Below are 26,136 nucleotides of genomic sequence, written 5' to 3'. Positions count from 1 at the left end.
CACAGAGAGTTGATTAATTATCTAGCCTTGCATTGTCTGTTTTGATTGTCATCAAGGTCTTAGGCAGAGTTATACCAGTTCAAGGTTCTGGTACTTACGTACAGAGCCCTAAGAGGTCTGGGACCTGCGTACCTTTGGGACTGTTTCTCTTGGTACATTCTCCAAAGAATACTTCATTCGACAAACAGTAATCTGCTGGTGGTCCCTGGCCCTAAGGAAGTCCGGCTGGCCTCAACCAGGGCCAGGGCTTTCTCTGCCCTGGCCCCAGTCTGGTGAAACACTCTGTCCCATGAGACCAGGGCCCTGTGGGGCAATTCCGCATGACCTGTATGACAGAGCTGTTCTACCAGACAGATGGTTGAAGCAGCTACGGGAACATCTAGCCTTCCCTCTTTTCCATCAAACCCATAGCTGACCCTCATTGGATGTTATTATTTATCACTATCTGAAAATTGTATAAAAGTACTGAAATGTAATTTACTGAATTCTTCTTAAAACATTTTAAATATTTTAATGGTGATACTGAAGTCTAATTGAAGCACACCAAGTCTAATAAAATAAAATAAAATAAAATAAAATAAAATAAAATAAAATAAAATAAAATAAATGTTTACTCTTAACAGATCTATTTAACAGTTATATTTTCAATGGGATTGCGTCTAGGATAGGCTGACCAGACGTCCCGCTTTTGGCGGGACAGTCCCGCCTTTAAACAATCTGTCCCGCATCCTGCAGGTTCTTCAAATTGTCCCGATTTTTGGGAGGCTGCCGCACTGCCTTCTGGGGCACAAGGCAGTGCGGCAGCCTCCCCTGCGCGAGACCACCTACCCGCCCCCCCGTCCCGGTTCACAAAGGTGACCACCTTCTGTAAACACAACTTACTGTAACTGCTAAGCTGCAGCTCCTCCACAGTCTCTTGATACTTGTTAACTGAATACATTATGTAAATTTCCTGAAACCCAATGTGTCTATGGTTGCTAACCTTTGGGCGGGGCCTGGAGACCATCCAGATTTACAACTGATCTGCAGACAACAGAGATCAGTTCTCCTGAAGAAGATGGCTGCTTTGGAGAGACTCTATATCCTACTGAGGTGTTTCCTTCCCTTTCTTCCCCTCCCCAAACTCAACTCTCCCCAGGTTTCATCCCCAAATCTCTAGAAATTTCAGCCTCAGTTGTGGTTCATGAGATACAAAAGTCCTATCTGTGATATAACATCAGTGATGGTTCATTCACTCATTCACTTTATCAAGCGATGACTAATCTTCTAAGAACAAGTCTTCCTTTAAATAAGAAAATAATCTGTTTTGTCTTTCTTTTTTACTGATGCATTTACATATTTTCACAGCAGTGCTGCCTTTTCCCATAGCGCCCCCCCCCCCCCATGAATAAAATGAAGAAATAAAAAGGCGTCTTACACTTTCTGGTGGAGAAGGGCTGCTAACCGCTTCTTCTTGATTGGTACAATATGCCAGGTTCCTCTTGAGACGTTCTTTTAAGTGTCTGTTTGATTGCATGAGAGTGCAAATATAGTTGACGTTTTCGTCCAAAGTATCTGGAGAAACAGTGAGCCCTGCGTCTGCTGATTTGGTGGGTTGTTCAGTGTCCACCTATCAAAAAGATTCAGAGTTTGTTCACTGACTGGGAATGAAAACACAGTTTGTACTGAATATAAATTGTTGTGAGCCACTTTGGGAGCCAACTGTGGTTGAAGAATGGGTGATTAAATAAACGAATAAAAGAGCAAAAAACCTTGCAGATTCTAAGGGGAAGTAAGTCTTGTCAGTGTCTAGACTCTAGATGGAAGATCTCTTGATAGCCCCTAAGCACAAAGCGTGTTGTTCCCAAAGTGAGATACAATTATAATCAGCACTATTGGGGGGGGGGGGGGAGCAGTTTATAAACAAAGTAACTAATTAAATAATTAATCAAATAAATAAATAAATAAATAAATAAATAAATAAATAAATAAATAAATAAATAAATAAATAAATAAATAACCAGTCTGCTGGATCAGACCAGAGTCCATCTAGTCCAGCACTCTGCTACTCGCAGTGGCCCACCAGGTGCCTTTGGGAGCTCACATGCAGGATGTGAAAGCAATGGCCTTCTGCTGCTGCTGCTGCTCCTGAGCACCTGGTCTGCTAAGGCATTTGCAATCTGAGATCAAGGAGGATCAAGATTGGTAGCATCCTTTGGGGATTGGTAGCATCCAAAACTGTTCAACATGACTTCATTAATGGAACATAGTGTTTTCACCTTAGAGATACACAATGCAATCTGAAGCAGAATTATACCCTTCTAAATCCACTGAAGACAATGGGCTTACAGGGGTCTAACTCAATGAGTCTGTTACATTTACCTTCAATTCTGTTTTCAGGCAGAGGAAGAGTAGGGAGGAAACTTAAAGGATCACTAAACAGCAATAACTTGATTATAGCAAGCTGCCGTTTGACGCTTAAAGCCCTTAGAGAATCCAAGGATTCTTAAACATTGTGGTATGTCTGACCACTGTTCTAGTTTGTATGTTAGTTGGGAGAGATGACCTCTTAACTTCCCAGTGGTCACATGTGATTACCAAAGACTCAAAGGCCAAATACACACATATCACTGAGATGTTTGTCAGTCAGCTCACCGCTGTAATTACTTTATTTTCCTGACAGAAAGATTGTGCTTTCCCCGCTACAGTTGCTATTAAGAAAAGCAGGGGCTGATGGGAATTCCCATAATTCCCAGTACAGCTTTACTGCAGCACAGGGAGCCAAAAAGGCAAACAACTCCTCCACCACTGGCATAAAGCCTTCTATAGGGTTGCCATGGATTTACACCACCGAAAAGGTGGTGTAAGTCCAGGAGCCAGGCACCAACATTTCTGGTGGCAAAGCGGAGGTGGAAGCTGACTAACATCAGCTCTCCCCAGCCATGACCCCCAGAACCACCCCCCCCCCCGAACCTCCATCCGACACTGCCATAGGCAGGGAATGCACAGGAAAACTGGTGTGGCTTGTGCACCCATGTCTGGTCATTTCATCTGGCTACAGTGGCCACCCACCAACAGACCCACCCCTCTGCCGGGGAAAGTCTGCAGATCTAGGCCTGTGCCACCTCCACAGACGGATTTGGGCTCCTCCCTTTGGATGGGGCCATTAGCTGTACAAATGGAAAACAAAGCCATAGCTGATGTACATTTGCTCATTTCTGGTGGAAGAAGTCTCATTTTCATCACGTTTGTTCCAATTTTTTTTGCACAGAGTTAAAGAGAAGCTTACCACATTTCCATCCTGATCAGATGTTTTTTCAGCCACATTTGAAACTTCCGATGTAATAGGGAAATCTTCATCTGCAAAAGACTCCTCTGTCTTCAATAAAGAGCTGGTGGGCTGAGTGAGAAAACTTGATACTTCTTTGATGGGGGAGTCCTTCACAATGCTGTCCAGTAATGATTCCCCCATGATTACCAATGGATCTTCCTGGGTAGGCATGGCCAATGTATCCAAGAATAAGTCCTTGCCTGGTAAAGCTTCCTCAGTCGTGAGTTCCCAGGCTGCCTCTTGACCATGGTCTTTTGCCATTCCACAGCTTTCCTTTTGCTTATCCAGTATTCTGCACTGTTGCGTTGCTTCTTCTTGGGATGATAATTCTTCATTGGAGTCTTTCCACTCGCTAGTATAGGAACAATCTTTATCTACAGGGCAAGTTCTCAGAGTGTTGAGTGGTGTCATTAGTTTTTCTGAAGCATCTTCAGAATCTGCATGTAATCAGATAGAATATTCATAAATAAATCAAAGATGGATGGCAGATGAAGAAGAAGACTTTATTTACAGTCAATGACCAGATATATTACAAATCTCCAAAATATCTACAACAAAACAAGAATGCAGATCTCTCTCCCGTATTCCAGCACTATCCATCTATATATCATTATACTGTGAAAAAGGCAAACTCTATGCTGGGGATAATTAGGAAAGGAGTTGATAATAAAACTGCAAGGATTGTCATGCCCTTATATAAAGCAGTGGTGCGACCGCACTTGGAGTACTGTGTTCAGTTCTGGTCGCCACATCTCAAAAAGGATATTGAAGAGATAGAAAAAGTGCAGAGAAGGGCAACGAGGATGATTGAATGGGATTGGAGCAATCCTCTCCCCTTATGAGGAGAGGCTGCAGCCGCTTGGGACTGCTTTAGTTTGGAGAGGAAGACGTCTGAGGGGGGATATGATTGAAGTCTATAAAATTATGCATGGGGTAGAAAATTGTTGACAGAGAGAAATTTTTCTCTCTTTCTCACAATACTAGAACCAGGGGGCATTCATTGAAAATGCTGGGGGGAAGAATTAGGACTAATAAAAGGAAACATTTCTTCACGCAACGTGTGATTGGTGTTTGGAATATGCTGCCACAGGAGGTGGTGATGGCCACTAACCTGGACAGCTTTAAAAAGGGCTTGGACAGATTTATGGAGGAGAAGTCGATCTATGGCTACCAATCTTGATCCTCCTTGATCTCAGATTGCTAATGCCTTAGCAGACCAGGTGCTCAGGAGCAGCAGCAGCAGCAGAAGGCCATTGCGTTCACCTCCTGCATGTGAGCTCCCAAAGGCACCTGGTGGGCCACTGCGAGTAGCAGAATGCTGGACTAGATGGACTCTGGTCTGATCCAGCAGGCTAGTTCTTATGTTCTTACTATATCATTATACACACCAAACATCATAAAAATACTAAACTAAACAAAAATATCTAAGGGGGGATACCATAAGCGGCGACTCCCCTTTGTGTCTGGGCTGAGGGGAAAGGGAGGGGAGCGCCGGGGACGGGGAGGCGGCGAGAGAACCCCCCCCCCCCTTCTTCATTCCTCGCCCGCCCAGACGCCTCTCTTGCCACACACTTGCCCGCAGGGCGAAGCGAGGAAGGCGGCTCCACAAGGCGGGGGAGCCGGAGCGCCCTTCCGACGAGGCGCCGTGAAGGAAGGTCGGGCGGCGAGAGGAGGCTCCCCCCTTCGCAGCCGTGGGGGAGCGAGAGGGGCTCGGCTGCAGAGGGAAAAGGGCCTCCCCGGTGGATGCTGCTTCGTCAGGGGACTCCGAGAAGCTCTCCCCCCCTTCTTTTCCTGCCCCCTCCCCCCCGTCTAGGCCGAAGTGGGTCCGCCCCCAGCATCGCATCGTGCCTCCCCATTATTTTCCGTTCCCAGACCCAACATGGGGCGACGGGCGCTGGACATTCCTCTCGAAAGAGGCGACGCCTGGTTATTTTTAAATGCGAAGTGACTCAAAGGGGTTTATTATTTGGGTGGGGCGGTGTTTCCTCCCGCCACGCCCCTTCCTGGGAAACCTGGGCCTTTTGAAATATGAAGACGGACTCGCGTAATGGAGTAAGACCTCAGGCAGCCGCGCTCGTCTGCCATTTGCCCTTTCAGACTGGATTGCTGCAAACCAAGAGGGTTTTTTAAAACAGAAAAAGACGCTTTGGAGACAGGAGATTTCTTCTTGTCGGGATCGTTACTTTTTTAAAAATTATTATTATACACCTCCCTCGCCCTGATGTCCCCCCACCTCCCAAATATGACTGCCTCGTTGCAGCAGCACCTTTTGCTGGTGCTGCTCTTCGCCAGTGCCACCTTGCTGCTCGGCATTGCGGCGGCTGCTCAGAGTGAAGAGACAACGTGCGCTTCTAGGGACTTCTATCAAAATGATCATGGAATTAACGAAAGTCGGATTTCTCAAGAGAATGATACCGTCCTGTGTATGAAAGGCAGCACCTGCTATGGTCTCTGGGAGAAGACACGAGAAGGAGACATACATCTTGTGAAGCAAGGATGCTGGTCTCACTTAGGCGACCCCCACGACTGTCATTCGGAAGAGTGCATCGTAACCACCACCCCATCTTTAGTTCAGAATGAGACATATCGATTCTGCTGCTGCAGCACCGACTTGTGCAATGTCAACTTCACAGAGAACTTTCCACCGGATCCCACCAATGCGATGCCTTTCAATTCATCTCATTCATATCACCGAGATGAAACAATTGCCATAGCTCTGGCATCAGTATCTGTACTGGCTGTTTTGGTGATCGCTCTTTTCTTTGGATACAGGATGTTTGCAGGGGACCGAAAGCAGGGTCTGCACAGTATGAACATGATGGAAGCAGCAACATCAGAACCCTCATTAGACCTGGACAATCTGAAGATGCTGGAGGATTCCTTTGCGGCTGACTTGGAGGTCAGGAAGATACGATAAGGACCCGCCACTTATCAAGAGAAACCAAGGTCACGAGGCCTTCTGGCAGAAGACTCCGGGTTGCTTTGCTTTCTATCCAGCTGCACACTTCTCTGCAGCCATGCTGACTTTGCAAATGTGCCTTCAGTACAAACCATGGGTGCAGTGGCCATTTTTCTGAATGGTGTGGCCCAGGTTGACAGATCTTGCATTCTTGATGTAAAATATGTACGGGCTAACAGATTCTTCCCCAGGAAAAGTTTTATTGCAAAACGTGTAGGATTTTTTTTTACCAGAATAAGAAAGGATTCTTCTTCATTTGCACCATCGTCTTTTTTCCAATTTTATTTGTATCACTGGAGACATCGTGACTGTTTCTTGCCAAGGTTATTTTAGGGGCCTTTGGTTTAAAGCACGATAAAACACTCAAGCAGTGGGAAAGGATTTCCTTTGAGTAGGTACTGCTGACCTATTTTTTAAAAATTAGATCCCAGTTCTTCTTCATGCTCAAAATAGCTGACAATATGATTAAAATACAGTATTAAAAACCAAAAACAGACTTGACTTCAATAGGCTTAGAAGCGCATTCAACTCTGCTTAGAATTGCAGTGTTAGGGATTCAAATTCCTTCCTTCTGAATGGCTGGCAGTTTATTTAGGACAACATTTGACTAACTTTTCTATCGGCAGTCCTGAATTGTTTTTCAATTATGACCTTCTATGTATTCTTATGGTTGTTTAATTTACATTGTAAGCCTCCTTGAGTTCCTTCGGGACTGCATTACCCCATATGTCCCAGGTCGACCTCTGCACTCAGCAGAGGCCAATTTACTGGAGATTCCTAGCCCCTCAATGATGCGGCTGGCCTCCACTCGGGCCAGGGCCTTTACGGCTCTAGCCCCTGCCTGGTGGAACACTCTACCACCTGCTATCCGGGCCCTGCGGAACCTTGGAGAGTTCCGCAGGGCCTGTAAGACCGAGTTCCACCGGGCCTTCGGAGAGACCAGCCGCTGAGGATGCCCCCGCCCCCGCCCCCCCTGCTCTACAGGGGTCCCTACCAACATCAGGACCCACTACTTTACTCCTGGGAGGGTTGCATATGGGTTTTGTGGGGCATCGTTTTAGACTGTAACTGTTTTAATTTATATGTATGCTTTTATATTTTATTGTTCACCGCCCTGAGCCCTTCGGGGATAGGGCGGTATATTAAATCAAATAATAAATAAAATAAATAAATAAATATTCAGATCATTTTTTCTTTTCCATAATCAATAGACAGAATTTTGCTACCCATTTAGTAATATTCTCCTTCTTATCTTGTAATAGTTTTTCACAACAAACTTTATCAGAACAGTATGTCATTTTGTGTAGTAGATGTGACAGGCATTTTTTCCTTGCCTCCTCATAAAGGGGACACTTTAATAACATATGCTCTATAGTTTCTACAGAATTCAGAGAGCAAGAACATAACCTTGCAGCACAAGGTATCTTTTGATATTTCCCTTCTAAGACAGCAGAAGGTAAATGCGCACTTCTTGCAAGAGTAAAAGCTCTCCTTAGATCTTTATTATCCAGATAAGTTAAGTAAGGAGCAGGGGCAGTGATATATTTCTGTGTATAGCATAGAGGAAAATCTGAATATCTTGCCAGATCAGACTGTCGTGATACATCTTTGATTCTTTGGGTCAGTTCACTTTTAAAACGATCCCAATTTTTGAACATATGGATGAGATGGCAGATGAAAGTTTCCAGTTGAGCCTGAATTGAACACTGATTTCCTACCTACGGCAAAGCCACTAGTCATAGGACCAAAGGCAGAATCTGCAACTCTAAATCCTCAATCCAACCCTAATAGTGAAAGTCAACTTGTACAAGAAATCATACTCAAGTGACTTCCAGGAAGCTCCTCATCTTCTACTTCTCCATATAAAACAGTTCCTACCACATCTCCAAGTTCACAACAACTAATTGGCTAATGCTCAGGTCTCATGGCCAAAGCCATTCTTTTTCAGCCTGCCACTAATTCTACAGAAATCACAGCCAAGATAACAACTTTCCCCCTCTCTTGTACATTTGGCTAATGCTGTTTCAGGACCCGGTTAAATCAATTAAACCATCTTAGGCTTCTCTGCTTGCTTATGCTCCAGTATGATATATACTACTGCATAGGGCAATAATGCCTTCTGTTTTCTCTAAGGTCAAATTGGCCAGTTTCTATGAAAAAGAATAACCAGAGAAATCTGATGTTAAAAACTACAATATTCAGAAAACAGTGAGAGAACATTTCAGTATCCCAGAACCAACTGAAAGCAGTAGTGGATTTAGGAGGAGGCCAGAGGGGTCATACGACCCAGGCGCCACCCTAACATATCATGTGGGGGGGGGGGGCGCTTGGGTTATTCCCCTGCCCTCTTCCCAGGAGCAAGCAGCAGCAACTTACCCACCTACTGCACTCCTGCTCACCAGCTGCTTCTTTGGCCACCTTGCTACCACTGCTACTGCTCATCACTGTATGTTCCTCCACCGCCAATCAGGACATGCCGGCAGCGCACAGTCTGACGTCAGGGGAAGACCCAGGGCCACTGTGGGCTCCTGTGGCAGTGTGGCAGCTGGGTAAGTGACGGGAGGGGCCCTGGGCCGCAGTTGTGGGATGGGTGCAGCTGTGGGGTGGGGGGAGTGGCCGCCACTTTACAACGGTACACCCCTGCCTGAAAGTCTCCATCTTTCAGCAACAAACTTCAAAGGGAGACTGCTCAATTAACTAAGTGGTTTCACATTCTTCTCTTTTCTCAACTGTGTGTTGAACCAGGAGTTGGAATTGTTATCTCATAACAAAATGTTAACTATCTCAGTAAAATTTGGGACATAGTACCCATGACAGGTGTTAAGTAATGAATGATGTCTATATTTGTCATTAGATCTTTAATAATTACATTCCTGTACTTCCTGCATGTCATAGCTCCTTGTCCCTGTTTTCATATACCTTGTCCCTGTTTTCATACACCTTACATAAAAAGAGAGCATAGTGAGGATCTGCTCGTTGCATCTGAAGAAGTACGCTTTAGTCCAGGGGTGTCCAACTCTAGTGCTTCAGATGTTCATGGAGTACAATTCCCATCAGCCCCTGCTGGCATTGCCAATTGACCATGTCAGCAGGGGCTGATGGGAATTGTAGTCCATGAACGTCTGAAGTGCCAGAGTTGGACACCCCTGCTCTAGTCCATGAAACCTTATATTGGAATAACATTTTGTTTGTTTTTAAGGTGTCACAAGACTCCTGTTTATTTAAACCTGCCAATGGTTTCCATGGTGGCATCACAAAACATAGAATCTTTTCATGTTGGCTTCCAGAACGTTGCTGCAATTTCAAGAGAGGCTGCTTCTTAGTCAACTTGGACACCTCTGTACCCATCCGCTTTTTATAAAATATGCAACCATTATTCCAATACACAGGAAGCAATGAGAGTTCAAGTCCTTTTTGGTTTATAGGATAGGCTCATAAAAGGTAGCTACCATATAAGAAATCTTCAAACAGTGGCTCAGAAAGGTGGTCCCCCTTGTAAAGAGTGTGGTCACATTCACTTCTCATCCTTGTGCCCAGCATTTCATCCTACAAACACACCAAAAAAGAAAAGAAAAAGAAAAAACAATTGACTGTTATGGGAAAAGGGCATTTGTGGGCACAAAACAACCTATGTAGTAAATACGCAGTCAAAATGACTAAAAGAATGTTAGCATATAAACTACCGATTGCTGAGGAATGTATGAACTGTGGACATCAAGTAGCCAGTCGTACATTATTGTAAAATTACTGGGTTAGATCCAGCTATTTGTCACTGCCTCCACCTACACAATTTGTCCATTCAAGTTTCCCAATTGACAGAATAGTATTTTCAGAGGTCAAAGGGAATGTTTCTTTTCCATTTCCCCAGCAAGGAAAGCTGGCTGAATCCACCTAATTCTTTCGACTGTCCTGCTCAATTTGTGACTCCTAAGGTTGAACACAGTCACTAGCCAAGTATGAATATTTTTACTCTTTATTTTTGCAGTCCCAAGCAGGTAGCAAAAACAGAAAATTTATTAAGTCCTTAGAATGCAGTCATATATGACTTGTGGGCTGCATGCAGACTGGTTGGTCACAAGTTGGTGAGGCACGCATTATGCAAAGTAAGGACATTATACAATCTTTGTTTGATCTGCATTATTGGAATAAGACTGCTTTGGTAAAACAGGACACTATTAATCCTGTAACAGGATGACCATTTTTAGTGCAGTTTCGGATGCCAGCATTCTGACCCCATGAGGTCTGTGAACCTATTAATATTGCTTGATTCTAGTGATTTTCCATTTGAACTCATATAAAACATGAGGTGGACCTTGAATTTTTTTTAAAAAAAATACAACAGGTTCAAAATGCAATGTCCAAAATTTTCATTTGATTAGGTCACACAACACAAATCCTAAACCAGTGATAGCGAACCTATAGCACGGGTGCCAGAGGTGGCACTCGGAGCCCTCTCTGTGGGCACGTGCACACAGAGTTCGTCATGTGGGGGGCAGAAAATCCGCGCACCACGGTGAGCAGGGAGGACTCGGCTGGTGGGCCTGGTGCCTGTGCTCCGGGTGGCTGCTGTCTGGGGGGGGGGGGGCAGAGGAGGCAGAGATGCTAGAGAGGCACAGAGCAGTGTGCACAGGACTTGCTGGAGGCTACAGCAGGCTGGCCCTTGCTCAAGCAGGTGGGGTGGAAGAAGAGGGAGCCAACCAGTTTTTTCTAAACTAAAACCTCAGCATTCAGGTTAAATTGCCAGGTTGGCACTTTGCAATAAATAAGTGGGTTTTGGGTTGCAATTTGGCCACTCGGTCTCAAAAAGGTTCGCCATCAGTGTCATAAACTATCCCCAGCACCTGCAGTTTAAAAGATCAGCGATTAAATGATGTGAAAGAGTTCTACTTGAGATCTTGAAAGAATATGCAGGTCAGAGCAAATGCATTGACCTTAACAGTCCAAAGTATGAGGCAGTTTCATGTGCATTGTTGTTAATTACCCTTGGTTTCTCAATGGAATTCAAGTTTTATTTATTTATTTAATTTATGTCCTGCTTCTTTCCCCAATGGGATCCCAAGGTGGCTCACAAGATTCCTCTGCCCTCCATTTTATCCTCACAACAACACTGGGAGATAGGTTAGACTGAGAAAATGTGACTGACCCGTGGCACAGTTTGAACCTGAATCTCTTCCAGATACTAGCCCAAGACTCTTACTCACTATACCACATTGGTGTGGGCCATCAAAGCCTCACACAGCATAACACACAGACTGCTTCTATCCCTTTGCCCCATGTCCATTGACCTCTTCAGGTCCTTCAGTGCCATTGCAAAAGGAGAGCCTGTATGTAAATGAACAATTAGGCATAAGTTTTGGGTGCTGTGTGGTTTCCGGGCTGTATGGCCGTGTTCTAGCAGCATTCTCTCCTGACGTTTCGCCTGCATCTGTGGCTGGCATCTTCAGAGGATACAGCCCGGAAACCACACAGCACCCAAGTGATTCCGGCCATGAAAGCCTTCGACAATACATTAGGCATAAGTTGATTATTGCTGCGGACGCATCTTCAAGGCAACTGTTAAATGAAGACCTACAGGTATGGTAATAGATTAGTCTTATTGTTTCCAGACAACAATTATGGTAAATGATCATTGTGTGAATATACTGGGAAGTCTGAGATGAATGAAGAAAAAAAAAGGAAATCTTATAGAAGGATATGAATCACAATTGAATTGAAAATGGGTCCATTTTTCTGTCTGTCATTGCTGCATGACCAGGCTTTCTCTTCAATACTGTTTTGCAAGTGCCTGTCCATTGAAGCCCTAACTACATTTGATCTGAGTATTACTTCTTATTTGTGTCCTCTCCAGGCCCACCACAATAATTTGCAGTCAGCTGTGCCTTAAAAATTCCGTGCTTGGAGAGATCTACTCTCAGGGCACTTACTTGGATCAGGACCACAGGGAAAGGGGCTTGGGTGCCTTGCTCCTGCATCACTCTCTTGCCCCAGGCGGCCTCAGTGAACTGCTAATGCCCATTGGGCCAACTTACATGTATTGATGGCTACATGAAAGATTCCCCAGAGGGACATGAAAGATTCCGCAGATTTATGGAGGAGAAGTTGATTTATGGCTACCAATCTTGATCCTCTTTGATCTGAGATTGCAAATGCCTTCACAGACCAGGTGATTGGGAGCAACAGCCGCAGAAGGCCATTGCTTTCACCTCCTGCATGTGAGCTCCCAAAGGCACCTGGTGGGCCACTGCGAGTAGCAGAGAGCTGGACTAGATGAACTCTGGTCTGATCCAGCTGGCTTGTTCTTATGTTCTTAGGGACAAACAACTCACAGGGCTATTTAAGGAAAACTGTGAGGAAGGGGTTAAGGCAGGCCCTTCTTCTTGTGCACTGTGGTTCTAATTTTGTTTGGGGCAGTTTATCTGGGATTTCAGTTCCAAATACAGAACTTGGAAGGAAATCTGATCCGAAGATTTTGTGGTGGACCTGAGAAAAGACGGGTGCAAAAGTTAATGTATGATTACCCCCTCAGATGCAGCAAATTACCATAAAATTTAAAACTGGTCACTCTGTGTAGAAAATAGTCGTCGTTCTGAGCCTGTACAGTTGAACTGGATGTTTTTGCCTTCAGTATTTGTGGCTGCTGTTTGTAAAAAGTTTTTGTTTGGTGGGAGAGCTTTTGTTAGTTTGATTTACTGCAGGAAGTCGTATTGAAATGGTAAATGTTTATAGAGCGATTACTATGGAGTGTTAAATAAATTTTAACAAATAGATGTGGTTAACAGTCCAAAGTACTGCCCTCCCATAACTCGCAGGAGAGAACTAATAATATTTCAAAGTGTACACACTTGAGAGGTATCCAAAGCAGTACTGCAGCTTTCAGCATTGAGTGAATCTTTATGGATCAGCTCCAGGGAAACGCAGCTGATGGAAATAATGTCTGCTTCACTCATGATATTTTTTATAGTCAAAAGCTCCAAGATCCTTCTCCAGTGTTCCGGCTTCTAAAGGGAAATGACAAAATTTGGAGAGTCTTTATTTTAAACGGCTGTATACAAGAAAATCTCTAAACATTAGAATGGTTAAATAAATGGGTGTGATAATAATGTATCTTTTTAAAAGGCTCAAAGACTGGAACAGCAGTTGTGGGAAAAGGGGTCCCCACCCCCACCCCAAACACACACTTGCACATCATTGTCCAGACGGCAGTATTCCAACAGTGGCTATTTATCCCATGGAAGAAAACATACAGGTACCTTGGAACCATGATATTAGAAGATGTATCATCTGTTCCATCGTTGAAATACGCAATGTCTAGTGCACAAGGAGCTCTTATAAGGGGAGGGGCAATACATGGGAAAGCTAATCAGACAAGGGTATGGGTCACTGCAGTACAGACCTGCACATTCAGAGGCAGTAAACCAGGAGGCAACATCAGGGGAATGTCTTGGCCTCTACACAAGGACGTAGGTAAGGGAGGGTTCTTGGGTTCAAACCCCCCCATTACATGTCTGAAGCGCCGCCTCCCCGTTTGTGTTTTTGTGTGTATTTTTAAAATGTTATTTTGGTTTTTGGCCTGCAGGGGGCGATGTTTTTAGGCAAGCAGCACCAAAATTTCAGGAATTTGTTGGGAGACTCCCCTGATGATACTACCCAGGTTTGGTGAGGTTTGGTTCAGGGGGTCCAAAGTTATGGACTTCCAAAGGGGGTGCCCCGATCCTTGCTGTTTCCAATGGGAGCTAGTAGTGGGGTATAAATCTCACTGGACACACTGTGTAACAGACTTCCCTCTGTGATACACCTCTGAAGATGCCAGCCACAGGTGAAATGCAGGTGAAATGCAGGTGAAATGGGGTGCTGTGTAGTTTCCAGGCTGTATGGCCGAGTTCTAGCAGCATTCTCTCCTGACGTTTCGCTGCATCTGTGGCTGGCATCTTCAGAGGACCCCAGCGATTCCAGCCGTGAAAGCCTTCGACAATGCAGGTGAAATGTTAGGAACAAGATCCACTAGACCACGGCCACACAGCCTGGAAAACCCACCACTACACCTATTAGACTTCCATCCTAGGGGGATGATTGTCTTAGAACCTCCCAACAATCAGTCCTCACAGCAGCCATTTTGTGGTTAGCTGTGCAACCATTTTACTTTATTTCTGATTTATACCCCACCCTACCTCAGCAGCCCAAGCTCAGGGCAGCAAACAACATCGTTACAGCACAATACACAACAACCAATAAAACCATCTAATACATTTCAATGTAAAACCTATAATCTAAAACCCAAAATGGCTTTTTTGGTAACAATTTATATTAAAAGGATGCTGAAAAGAAGGAAAAATTCACAATTGGTACCTCGCCCCTTTCTGATCATGATTGGGCTTGGGGTGGATCACAAAAATATAAGAAGAGTTTGGATTTATATCCCTCCTTTCTCTCCTGTAAGGAGACCCAAGGTGGTTTACAAGCTCTTTTCCCTTCTTCTCCCCACAACAGACACCTTGTCAGGTAGGTGGGGCTGAGAGAGTTCCAAAGAACAGTGACTAGCCCAAGGTCACTGGGAGGGGGGCATTCCGGGGTGGGCGGCACCGCAGCAGGGGCACAGGGCACGCACGTGTCCTGGGCGCAGTTCCCCCTTACTCCGCCCCTGGGTTCATCAGATAAGCCTCTGCCATTCAGGTTGAGGAGTGGGAAATCAAACCTGGTTCTCCAGATTAGAACCCACCTGCTCTTAACCACTACATCACGCTGGCTCTCATGTAAAAATATAGCTCTCAAGTAAAACTAAAATCCTAAAAATCTAAACATCTAACATATATCCAACAGATGGCAACGATATAACAATCTCATTTAGTCTGTGATCAACCTCTCCCACCTTTCAGCAATCCTATACTGTTGTCATCACAGCGATGGGAGAAATTGCTGAGACTAGATGATGTTAAAACAAAACAAGGAGGGGAAGAATGCTCAGATTGAAATGCCAGCTACTAGATGGGTGGATTGGAGACAGTTGGTGGATGGTTGGGAGGTCGTCCAGATGGAATGGGGACAGCGGGTGACCTCAACCAAAAGCCCGATGGAACATCTCTGTCTTACAGGCCCTGCAGAATTGGTTCCCTTCCATTTTTTTTATCTAATCTGGCGGAAAAAGTCCTGTTCCATCCTTTTAATAGAGGCATAATGCATGGAAATAGGCAACTGAAGCATTTAATCACATGAGGATACTGACCAAGGAAGATGAAACAGAGACTTATAACACTTGCTTGAACTTGGTAATTATCTATCAGAGGATTTAAAAAAATTAAACTAAAAGCAAGGGAAGTCTAGGTCAATTGTAATCTCCCTCACCCTATCAATTCTCTCCTTCAACATACATTGTGTTTATCATCTGAAGATCAATAAAACTGCCAAATAATAGCAGCCACTGTAGTTAAATATCCTATCCTGTCTGTCTCTAAAGGGATCTTGGGATTATTGTCTAGAGACACATCTGTTCAAACTCTTTTCCAAATGTACCCTTTTCCAAAGGACCATCAGCAAATAGGAATTATTGGGATGGGGGGATTTATTAACGAGGACAAACTGAAGCCTTTCCATAATTTTCCTCTCCTTATTCAGCGTTTTTATTTCGACTTTTTAAAATGCCTAAAATGCTCACAGCCTCCTGGATCCATTGAGAGACTCCCAGGTTTCCCGCCAGGAGTCAGCCGCTTCTTTCCCCGCAACAATTTCCAGTCTAAAGCAACCGATGAGAACTCCTTAACGGTCAATCTGCAACCGGCCAGTACCTTTGTGACGTCACCTCTTTGACGTCACAAAGACTCTGACAGTGCAATTCTAAAGAGAGTTACTCCCGCCTAAGCCCATTCGTTTCCATAGGCTTAGACTGGAGTAACTCTCTGGAGGATCGCGCTGTTAAGGCATTGAGAGGCAGCTCAGAGACATGCTGTTTTTGGAGAATGAAAGTTCTTCTTTTTCACCCTGCAAACTCCACTTCCTCCAATTCAATCCAGTGCCTGTTCCTCGGAAGTCAGACGTACTCCAAGTGAGGACAGCTGTCTTTAGGCAATCCAGTGCATACTGACTTTGAAGAACCCAGAAGCAGCCACGTAAATCAGTTCACCTTGAATCCAGTAAGATCCAAGCAGCGAAAGGGCCAGAACTCAAGAGTTGGTGCTGAACAAGCTTTTGCATCCAAGGCGCTTCCAGGTTTATTAACCAGCATCTCCAGTTAAAAGGATTAGTTAATAGAACTGGGGCAGACTTCGGAGACAGAAGACATGGGACAGTATTTTAAAGGGATAAACGGTCGGCTCACTATATGGCGTATGGTCTGCATTTTATTTTTAAAAAGTAAATATAAGCAAGACTAAAGAGCTGCAAGTTTTAGGCACGCAAAGACATGCGCATTTGCAAGCAAGGCAAGAAACATTTGTCCACTTTGGCAGGCTTTCGTCGTCTCCCCCATGCCCTCAATGCACGCCCACGAAGCGCGTCCTCGAGTTGCCACGCAACGCTCTCCCCAGCCATTTCCATCGCGAGTCCGCCTGGAGAAAGCGTGTTCGCGGACGACTCACTCTGACCCTTCCCGGGAGCCGTATGACGTAATTTTGTGTGTGCCGGAAGGTGTTTGCTTTGCCCCTCGTGTCTCAGGAGCTTGAGCGCGTCGCTCAATTAGGAGGGGGGGCTCCTACGTGTTTGCCGTCGGTAGGTAAAATAAATAAATAAATCTTGCTGGGAAAAATTTGGGCAGCCAAGAGACATATATCCTTGGGCAGTGTCTGAAACGCACAGAACATATCCTCATGTTAACTGGGTGGCAGAGAGACACTAGTATATAAATTAAAGGATGATAACCGCTGCTCTAGAAGATATTTGGGACCATTGCATTTTTATCCTTTCTCCAAGACTTCTCCAAGAAGTTCATGTCAGTTTACGTGGGTTTTCCTTTGCCTGTTTTATGTCCTCTTCACAACCCTTTGAGGTAGACTGCCCCAAGCTTACCCAGCGAGCTTTATGGCTGAATGAGGATATGAATCGAGTGCAGTTCATGGGGCAGCTGTAAATAACCTGCCCCTGTTTGTTAGTAGTGATAATGTTTATTGATTGATACTGAAGCTTATCGGGCTTTGTGTATATTTTCGGTCATTGCTACAGCAATGTCGTAAAGTAGGCAAATATTGTTTCCCACACATTTTGGATGGGAAAAGGTGGCTTGCCTGAGGAGACATTTGAATGGTGGGTTCTTTGCCACTGCCAATTCCTCGTAGCCATTCTGATGTAGTTGCGCTTGTAGTGTTATTAACAACTCTGGCAGCACATGCACAAGGCTGCAATTTTGTACTTTTTGTTACTTTGTAATAGTTTCTGTCCTTTGCTGCAGGATCTCAGGACTGAAATAAAACCCACCACTTCGGCATACTGATAGCTACCAAAATTGTGATAAGGTGGATGATTAATAAATGATATGGTTGTCTGTCTTTTGATCAAATGGAATACATTACATGCTCCAAGGTGTGCTAATTGCAGCAAGGCAGTTTTCAGTTTTTCTCTTGTGTGTCTTATTGTATTGCACAATTGTCCATGATCACTTCATATAAGTGCACAACATAACTTTCATTGACATGGTACTAGAAAGCACTGTTAATGCATATTGTGACAGACATAATTTATATAACAAAGTACAGTTATATTTTTTTCCGCACAATGTGTTGATAGAAACCACAATGCATAATATGCTACCTTATTATTCTGCCTATAAATATGTCTTATAGGAAACAGAGAAAACAGCACAGATTGTGTGCACTGGAGACCACCTACCAGCAATAATGAATTTCAGGGAGAAAATCATGAGCCGGGTAGTTCCAGGGCAATTTGATGATGCTGAGTTGTCTGACAGGTAAAACAAAACGTGCCATTAAGATGATTTTGACAATATCTAAACACAAAGCAGTGCTCTTTCTCCATTAGCACGCTGCCCACTTTCCATATTTTGTGAACTTTAATTAACTTTCTCAGTAGGCTTTTTAGAAAGTGGAGAGAATTAGTGAATTGTACTGCACTGTTAACATAAGAAAGCAACATCTTTGTCTCAGTTCCCTCCCTTGTTCTAAGAATGTCATGGATTGATCTGGTCTCGCCAAAAGCTTCTATCAATTGTATCACGTTCATTTATGAATAGGCTTATTTATTAAAATGCTTGTACCTGTCAACAGACTCGACTGCCTGGTAATTAAACCTCCTTAATTCCTTCTCAATTTCTTTCATCTTTTTATGGGAAGAGGAGAGAACCTCTGGCCCACTAAATAGATTAATTAAAAAGTATTATAAATAAACTTGTCTCAAGTCACGTAGAACAGAAACGGGGTGTTCCTTTTCCTTGTGCCCACAAAGTGTTTTTGGAACATGGGTGTGGCTTGATGAGGCTTTTGCCTAACAGGACTTTGACTGGCCATTGAAGTTCTGGTTGGCTTTGCAGGTGTTTGAAAACTTGCTTTGGCAGCTGCTTCCACCCCAGCAGAAGGATTTTAAACAATGTGTTCATTTGAAAAAGCATCCTGTTAAGCAGATGTTGAAGAGTCACTATTAGAATTATGGAACCTCACTCTGACATTTTGTGGTTGGTTCCACTTCTCATGGTAGTTGTTTTATGGTTGCATCGACGACCCTTCATCAATATTCCGAAGATGCCCACAAATTCAAAAAGGTTGCGGACCCCTGGAATGGAACAGCGTCAATTATTTGATCCTACATTTTCAATGAAGCACAAAGTATGGAGAGAGCTAAATGGGGTTTGTTGCTGACTTGCAAGATAATTGTTGTTTGATAGCTAATGAAGTCTTTATTATATGGATAGTGATTAAAAGCAATGAACTCTAATCTGGAGAAGTGAGTTTGATTCCACACTCTTCCACTTGAAGTCAGCTGGGGTGACCTTGGGCTGTCTTTCTGTCCTCTCAGAACTCTCTCAGCCCCATTTACCTCTCAAGGTGCTTGTGGTGTGTGTGTGTGTGTGTGTGTGTGTGAATGGTAATTTAAGGCAATTGTAATCTGCTTTGAGACTTTTTTGGTAGAGAAAAGGATATAAAACCAACTCTTTTTCTTACAAAATAAACAGTGAGCAGGAACAAATTGAAGTCATTCAGCAAGAGAAAAGAATCATTCAAATGCAGCCATCACATTTGTACCCGGAAGCTGATGTGGATGAATTTGACGACAGTGGTGAAGACAATGAAGATGACTGGGACTGGGATGATTCTGTTGGGAAAGTTACAAAGCGAAATCTCGTTTCTGGAGGAAGAAACACACAGGTACGATGTGGAAAGAATTGGTGCTATAGGTCTTAGTTTTTTATCATTCATTTAAATCCTATCTTAACCAGTCGGTATCTGGGTTTGAGCCTTAAAAATACTTTGTCAGGAGACATCTGTTGTATATCAGGAGAGCCCATAATTGAATAAAGAATCCAGTTTTTTTCTGTAATAGCAGGAAAGTGCTGTGACAACTTAACTGCTTTGCTATGGTGCAAGCTTTCATAGCGATAGGTCCGTGGTGGCAAACCTTTGGCACTCCAGATGTTATGGACTACAATTCCCATCAGCCCCTGCCATCATGGCCAATTGGCAGGGGCTGATGGGACTTGTAGTCCATAACATCTGGAGTGCCAAAGGTTCGCCACCACTGCGATAGGTTGTTGTGGGTTTTCCAGGCTTTGGTCTGGTAGCAGAGGCTAGGTCAGAGTGCCCCCGGTGCACACGCTGGTTTTTGTGCTGCGCCCCCTCGGCCCCCCCTGCGGCAGCCCCCCCCCCATCGGCAATTCTTTTCCATGCTTTGTAGGGAAGGAGGCAGACTGAAGAAGCCTGCACATGAACAGTTGCCTGGGCCTGGTGGGAACTACATTTCCCAGGAGCCCCTGGGAAGTGTAGTTCCCACCAGGCCCAGGCAACGCAGGCAGGCTTCTTCTCTGAGCTGTTCCATTCCTAAAAGTAAGTAAGGGGGTGCGCTGTGTGGGGGGTGCTCCGTGAGGGACGGGGGGCGCCACGGAAGGGGAGGCGGGGGGATTTTTCCACCCCCCACGTGACCAGAATCGGTGCACCCGTTGCGTTGCGCACTCCCCCGTCCCCTGGTGGCTTTGCCACTGTCTGGTAGATCTTGTTCTTAACGTTTTGTCTGCATCTGTAGAACAAGATCTACCAGACCACAGCCACACAGCCTGGAAAACCGACAACCACCAGTTGAATCCGGCTGTGAAAGCCTTCAACAATACATTTCGTAACGACAGTTTATATTTATTTTAACAAATATTTATGTGGTGTCCTCTAAAAATTAGAAGTACCACCTAATTTTTGCCACTTCTCTTAGTTACTATCTTCTGTTCTGTCTACCATTCGCAGTTACTGATTGCATGCCGTGTTGCTTCTTTGAAGTAGAAAAGGTAGCAATGCTTCCAGAGTGTGACTGAGGGATCTGGAGTGGCCATTCTTTCTGTGCCCTTGTGCAAATTCTCCCCACTTACTGAACCATGATTGAAGGTCGCCCAGGCATGTAACACTTCGGTGGGTGGCAGCAATGAAGGAGGAGCTAAACAAAAGAGTCTTGGGCGCAAGGATAAGGGCCCTGGCAACCAACATTTAACTGTTCACAAGCCATAATATTCCCCCCTATTTCATGTATGGGGTGTAAAAGTTGGACAACAAGTTAAGTTTTCAACAGGAAGAAAAGTGGATTCCTTTGGAGTCGGTGATTGGGGGAGAATTTCATAAACACTGTGGACCGCAGCAAAAAAAAATCAGTGGTATTCACAGATCAACTCAACTCCAGAACTCCGTCCCTGGAAGCTTAAAGCCTACAAACTGGGGTTGTCATACTCTCACATAATGAGCACAGTGAGTCACCATGCTCTGAAAGGTTGAAGGCATCAGGGAGGCACCCAACATGAGAGATTAATTGACTCCCATAAAAGGGGAAGTTAGGTTCCTGCCTTGTGCCGCCACAATCAAAGCTAGGACATTGTGGAGGTCATTACATCATAGTATTGCCACAAGTCAGAAGTGACTTGACAGCACTTAACGCACACATAAGGTATATGAAAGCTTTAAATTGTTAATGCAAACTATTGGTTTTAAAACTAGAGCAGTGGTTCTCAACCTGTGTGTCGGGACCCTTTGAATCGAGCGAATCTAATTCTTCATTAGGGTCGCTTTAAGACTCTTTCTGTATCAGTAATTTGTCCATCCGTGGCTAGATAAATGTTAGGGTTGGGGGGAATGTTCACAACATGAGAAACTGGTGGTTGTGCAAGGGGGGTCGCGGCATTAGGAAGGTTGAGAACCACTGAACTAGAGTGAGTGGAATTTGAACCGGAGAATTAATAGAATGCGGAACTGGAAGCATATAGCTGAGACTGCTTAACTATGGTTAAAACACAGAGAGCATGATGTTATGCCAGCACTAATATGGGCACGAACGGGTTTTGGTGTGAAGCTCCATGATATCTCTGCAAAATTGTTTCTTGGTGGCAAAGAGACAGGCACGCAGCTAGCTTGCAATGCATCAAAACAACCCAATTTACAGACAGTGAACTAAAGAAAAATTTATGTAACTAAAATTAATTCAGGGTGGGTAGAATCTTTTCGGCCTTCTTTTGTGACAGTGCTGACTGAACAGGACCAGCTTAATTGATGCAGTTTGAAAGCGTAGAATTGGGTTTGTGTGTTGAATTGTTCTTAGAGGATTACAGCACATGCTCAGATAGTGGTGTTCCATGTTTTTGAAAAATGATTATAGAGTAGTCAAAGCTAGACCGACTGAGTTCCTTTCTGAGTGTGTGTTGAAAAATGTTTGCTTCAGAATGGCAGTATCAATTATCTTTGAACTGAGTGTCTTCTCAGTTTGTTCATCTCCATGCAAAACAAGTTTTCATGTTACTTTTATTGTGCTGTTCAGCATGGTCACATCTACACTAGGGATTTGGCTTACAGTTCCTGTAGGTATTTTGAAGTGATCAAAGGTCTCCCTTCTTGCCTCGAACTCGTATGGAAGAAGTTAGAAGGAGAATAATAGCTAGTCAAGTCTTGCCGCCTAGCTTTCACAAGGAAAATATCTATAATGTCAGCAGAGGCTTATTGGGGGGAAAATGGTGGCCAGAGACAACCCCTTCTCCAGGTGCCCTCACACACCCCCACCCCGTGCTCCATGCAGGCCGAGCCCCATCCCCCAGTCTCCATGCAGGTTGGCAGGGCCTGGGAAGGGCAAAAGCCGGCCTGTATGGAGGCTGGGGGGAGGGGCTTGGCGGTGTGGCGGGGCGACTCCAAGCTGGTGCTGGCAGTCATCCACTCACGATCTCTCTTCTGCCTCTCCCCTGGGTAGGTCAGCTCTTCGGCCAGCCTGCAGGGAGCCAAAGGGGGCAGGGCTTGGTGGCATTTGGCTGGGGCGCATGCCTTTTTATTTATTTTTTAAATTTTTAATTGTATCAATTGACTGTTCCATTTTATATTAATACTCTTCTTCACTAAGCCAAACAATACGGTTCCACTTTTTCCCCTTGGGGATTTTCTTCATAATTTTATCAAGCAGCACTAATGTCACTCTTTCTAATCTCTTCCTCCCATATCTCCCTCATTGGACTCCAGCTTCTTTCATCCAGTCCGCATATATTGTCCATATCTTCAAAATTTCTTCATTTTATCTTTGCTAAGAAGCTATTTTTTTTGTTATTATATCGAAAATGTCCAGTGTCACTTGTTCCCTGGATTGTCCATTTTTTCTTTTCTTTCCAGCCTAAAGCTATTGTTGCATGTGCTGCTTTGATCATTATTTTATACATATAGCTATATTTTTATGTACCCTTCTATCCTCCATTACACCCACATGAACATTAAATCATTATTTAATCCAAGTATTAACTCTCTGTTCAGTTTCTCGATATATAACATTGAGTTGCCCAAAAATACTTTCACTTCTCTACATTCCGTCCACATATGAATTTATAATATGCCCTCCTGGTCACCCAAGAGGTCAGCAATTAGGACTGAGTCCCTTTTAATCACATATTTATTTCTATTGATTTATTTTATTTGTTCCATTCATATACCGCCCTCTCCCTCAAAGGGGCTCAGAGTTTAAAATACATTTATACAAACAAGCGGATAGATAAAAATATTAAATATTAAATATTAAGTTATTAAATTAAAATGTACCAATTCAAATTCCTGAACCATTTAAAGTGCAGATGGCGTAAGAACATTAAAACTATATGCTAGTTGTTTTGGTGTTCTATACCATTTCAATATAACTTTTCTTTCCAACTCCATATATTTCTCTTAATCTTTTTATATTTTTTCCAACGCTGTCTATTAAATTTCTTCAGTTTTCCCAGTGTTCTGAAAACCTTCCTTCTCGCATTTTGATTCAATGTTCTTATCATAAAGTCTTTGTCATCAACCATGTATTTATATATATGTCCCAAAATTTTCCCTTTACATTTTTCATATAGTTCAAAACACAGCCACTGCATTCCTCCTCTTTATCTGTAGAGGCAACACTCAAGTGGGTTGAGTGTCTCCTGCCTAATGAGTCCTGATTGTCCTCCACGTGACCAAAAGGCATGCGCTGGGGACATGGGTGACCCCATGTCCCTATAGGCCGTACCCCTCTAGACATCAGAAGAAATTCATTCACTGATTCTAAAGCATTTGGATACAATATAAACTTATATCATTCCAGATTGGTAGCCCCTATTAGTCTGTATCAGCAAAATAAAACGAGAGCTCCAGTGTCAAGTTGAGAGATAATACAGTTTATTCCGGCCTGATCTTTCGTCAGTCAGAGCTCTGTTCACCAGTTTGCTTATATTTGGTCAACTGATCTTATTTTACAGATTTTTTTTCCCCTTGGACTGCATCTATTAAAGAATGGTTTGTGTGTTTTCAGACTGCATTGCTGAAACTGGTGGGACATGTGGGACATGTGCTTGGGGAGGACATCTTGAGTATCTGTTCCTTTTGCATTTTTTTTCTTTAGACGAGTTACGTTTTGCAGATTCTGTCATGAACAAAGTTACAGAGAAATCAAGGCAAAGAGAGGCAGAAATGTAGTGACGTAATGTTTCTTATTAAGCTTTTCTAAAGACCTCTATGAGAACCCATCAGCCCTCTTCCGAGTTTACAGTGTTCCTTTTGAAATCTGAATACATTCTTGAAATCTGAATACATTCTTTTATGGAGTAGAAGTGGCATAGTGGTTATGTAACTTGCAGCATTTTTTGATCTGGAGGAAACTGAATTTAATTTCCAGCTCTGCCGCTTGAATTTGTGGAGGCTTGATCATCTGGGGGAATCTAGATTGTGTCTGTGCACTCCAACACCACAGCCAGCTGAAACCAGCTACTCACATTTCTTCTGAGTTTCTCAGTCTCCCAACTAATTCTCACCATTGTGTGTTTGTTGTGGATTGAAAGGAAAAAAGGAAATTGTAAACCCCTTTGAGTTTCCTACAGAAGAGAAAATGGGGATATAAATCCAAACTCTTCTTCTTAAACATATTAAATCCAATTATTTTATTCTTTTAAATAATTGGGATGTTTGTATGATGTTTGATGTATTTAAGGAAAGGCCAAAGACTTTGCTTCTCGATGATTAGGTTTTAAAAACTAGTAGTCAGTTTCCAGATGAGTCCTTGACATTTTATGTGAGTTTCCAAACTTTCCCCATCTACCACAGTGAACAGAGTTTCATTTTATAGTACTTTGTATTGGAAGCCACTGTAGATAAAACGAAGTTAAGTGATATTGATCCCAGTGGCACCCTAGTGGTGAGGTGAACTCTATGGCATACAGGTGCTGTGAGGTTGGTAATCAAGGGAGTCCTCCCTCAAGGGAGGCATGTGTAAAATAGGAGTCCTCACCACCCCACTGCATCCCTACTCCCACCCCCCACACACACACACATCTAGCTTGGTCAGTTCACTGGCCTCTGATTATTAGCAGCTTAAACCCTAAGCACCTAGTTTTGGGGGGTAAGCAGTGTAGGTAACTCTGTTATAGCGCTTGTTAAACCCCACTGATTTTCATCTCTGAAAAACTAAAGCATGATCCTTTACCTGGGTGCAAGCTTGGTTTGTTGGTAATGTGGGTTTGTTTCATGAGTATTAAACCCTCCTAGGGTTGTGGGATTCACCTGTTGGAAGGAGCTGCACCTGCTTCAATGCCAGTGCCACCCACTACCACCAAGCTTACTCCCTAGTAACGCATGCGACTCTGTTTCAACTGTTTTTCTTTCTAAACTAAAACCCCAAAGTGGCCCAGGTTGGTTCTAATTGCCTTGTTGGTGTCTTTGCGATAAGGGTAAATGGGCTTTTAGTAAGGCTGCTGCCAAGGCTGGGTTGCCACTCGAGCACCCAAAGGTTCCCAGGCTCATCACTGCTGTAACCAATTCCAGTCATTGTTCTGGTTACAGCATTCTGTTGTACGCCAGATGGCAGTCTTCACAATCATCTTTTTAGAACGGCCATGCAGTAATCTACTCTGAGACATTTCAGATTGGCTTAGGCATGTAGCCGCCACAGCCTGTTGAAACCAAACCTGCCAAATCTTTTTTTTTAGAAGGAAACACAGAACAATTATAAGAACAAAGCCTCTTGTTGACCACCAGAGGTTCATCAGTCCAGCCCTCTGCTACTGCAGTGGCTCCAAATTTCAGGTGCTCCTTTAAGTCTATGGATGTGAAAGCAATGGCTCTGTGGCTGTTGCTCCAGCACCTGGACTACATGGCATTTGGTAATCTCAGATCAAAGAGGTCAAGACAGCAACCCATTCTCCTCCATAAATTGTCCAAGCTCCCTTTTAAAGCTATCCAGGTTATGTGGCCACCACCCTCCC

The 26,136-nt window shown here is 43.9% G+C and overlaps 3 protein-coding genes across 6 annotated transcripts in view; 2 read left to right on the top strand and 1 right to left on the bottom strand.

Moving 5' to 3' along the window:
- CAGE1 (cancer antigen 1) overlaps positions 1-16,042 on the bottom strand; it is a 32,348-nt gene extending 16,306 nt beyond the window's left edge. For 2 of the 4 annotated variants that reach the window (XM_048508070.1, XM_048508074.1), the window contains exons 1-4: positions 5,146-5,277; positions 4,749-5,034; positions 3,269-3,747; positions 1,418-1,609 (exon numbers count right to left, since the gene is read on the bottom strand). In XM_048508070.1, the coding sequence (XP_048364027.1) occupies positions 1,418-1,609; positions 3,269-3,747; positions 4,749-5,034; positions 5,146-5,166 (978 nt within the window). In that variant the 5' untranslated portion in view covers positions 5,167-5,277. Of the gene's footprint in view, positions 1-1,417; positions 1,610-3,268; positions 3,748-4,748; positions 5,035-5,145; positions 5,278-9,718; positions 9,816-13,111; positions 13,268-15,918 lie in introns of those variants that run through there. The other 2 variants (XM_048508072.1, XM_048508073.1) reach the window with 2 other exon arrangements.
- A 2,010-nt stretch (positions 16,043-18,052) lies between these two features.
- On the top strand, positions 18,053-22,319 carry LOC125439415 (serine/threonine-protein kinase RIO1-like). Its single transcript, XM_048508521.1, has 3 exons — positions 18,053-18,159; positions 19,378-19,570; positions 22,206-22,319. Exons 1-3 carry the CDS (start codon positions 18,089-18,091, stop codon positions 22,317-22,319), a joined length of 378 nt encoding a protein of 125 aa, XP_048364478.1. The 5' UTR covers positions 18,053-18,088.
- Positions 22,320-24,278: 1,959 nt separating this feature from the next.
- The window catches only part of LOC125439340 (serine/threonine-protein kinase RIO1-like), a 30,323-nt gene continuing 28,465 nt past the window's right edge, over positions 24,279-26,136 (top strand). Inside the window, exon 1 of the mRNA XM_048508402.1 lies at positions 24,279-24,351. Coding sequence (XP_048364359.1) covers positions 24,308-24,351 — 44 coding nt within the window. The 5' untranslated portion in view covers positions 24,279-24,307. The remainder of the gene's footprint in view (positions 24,352-26,136) is intronic.

The sequence above is a fragment of the Sphaerodactylus townsendi genome, linkage group LG09 (genome assembly GCF_021028975.2).
Source record: "Sphaerodactylus townsendi isolate TG3544 linkage group LG09, MPM_Stown_v2.3, whole genome shotgun sequence".
Classification (NCBI taxonomy): domain Eukaryota; kingdom Metazoa; phylum Chordata; class Lepidosauria; order Squamata; family Sphaerodactylidae; genus Sphaerodactylus; species Sphaerodactylus townsendi.
The sequence above is the reverse complement of the archived record's forward strand: the minus strand, read 5'-3'. Positions and strand labels throughout refer to the sequence as shown.

Bases quoted from the DNA above. Each gene is read 5' to 3' on its own strand.
- LOC125439415 (XM_048508521.1), top strand. From the start codon at position 18,089: ATGAATTTCAGGGAGAAAATCATGAGCCGGGTAGTTCCAGGGCAATTT. The intron at 18,160-19,377 runs GTAAAACAAAAC...CAAAATAAACAG, and splicing joins GATGCTGAGTTGTCTGACAG to TGAGCAGGAACAAATTGAAG. The intron at 19,571-22,205 runs GTACGATGTGGA...TGTGCTGTTCAG, and splicing joins CTGGAGGAAGAAACACACAG to CATGGTCACATCTACACTAG.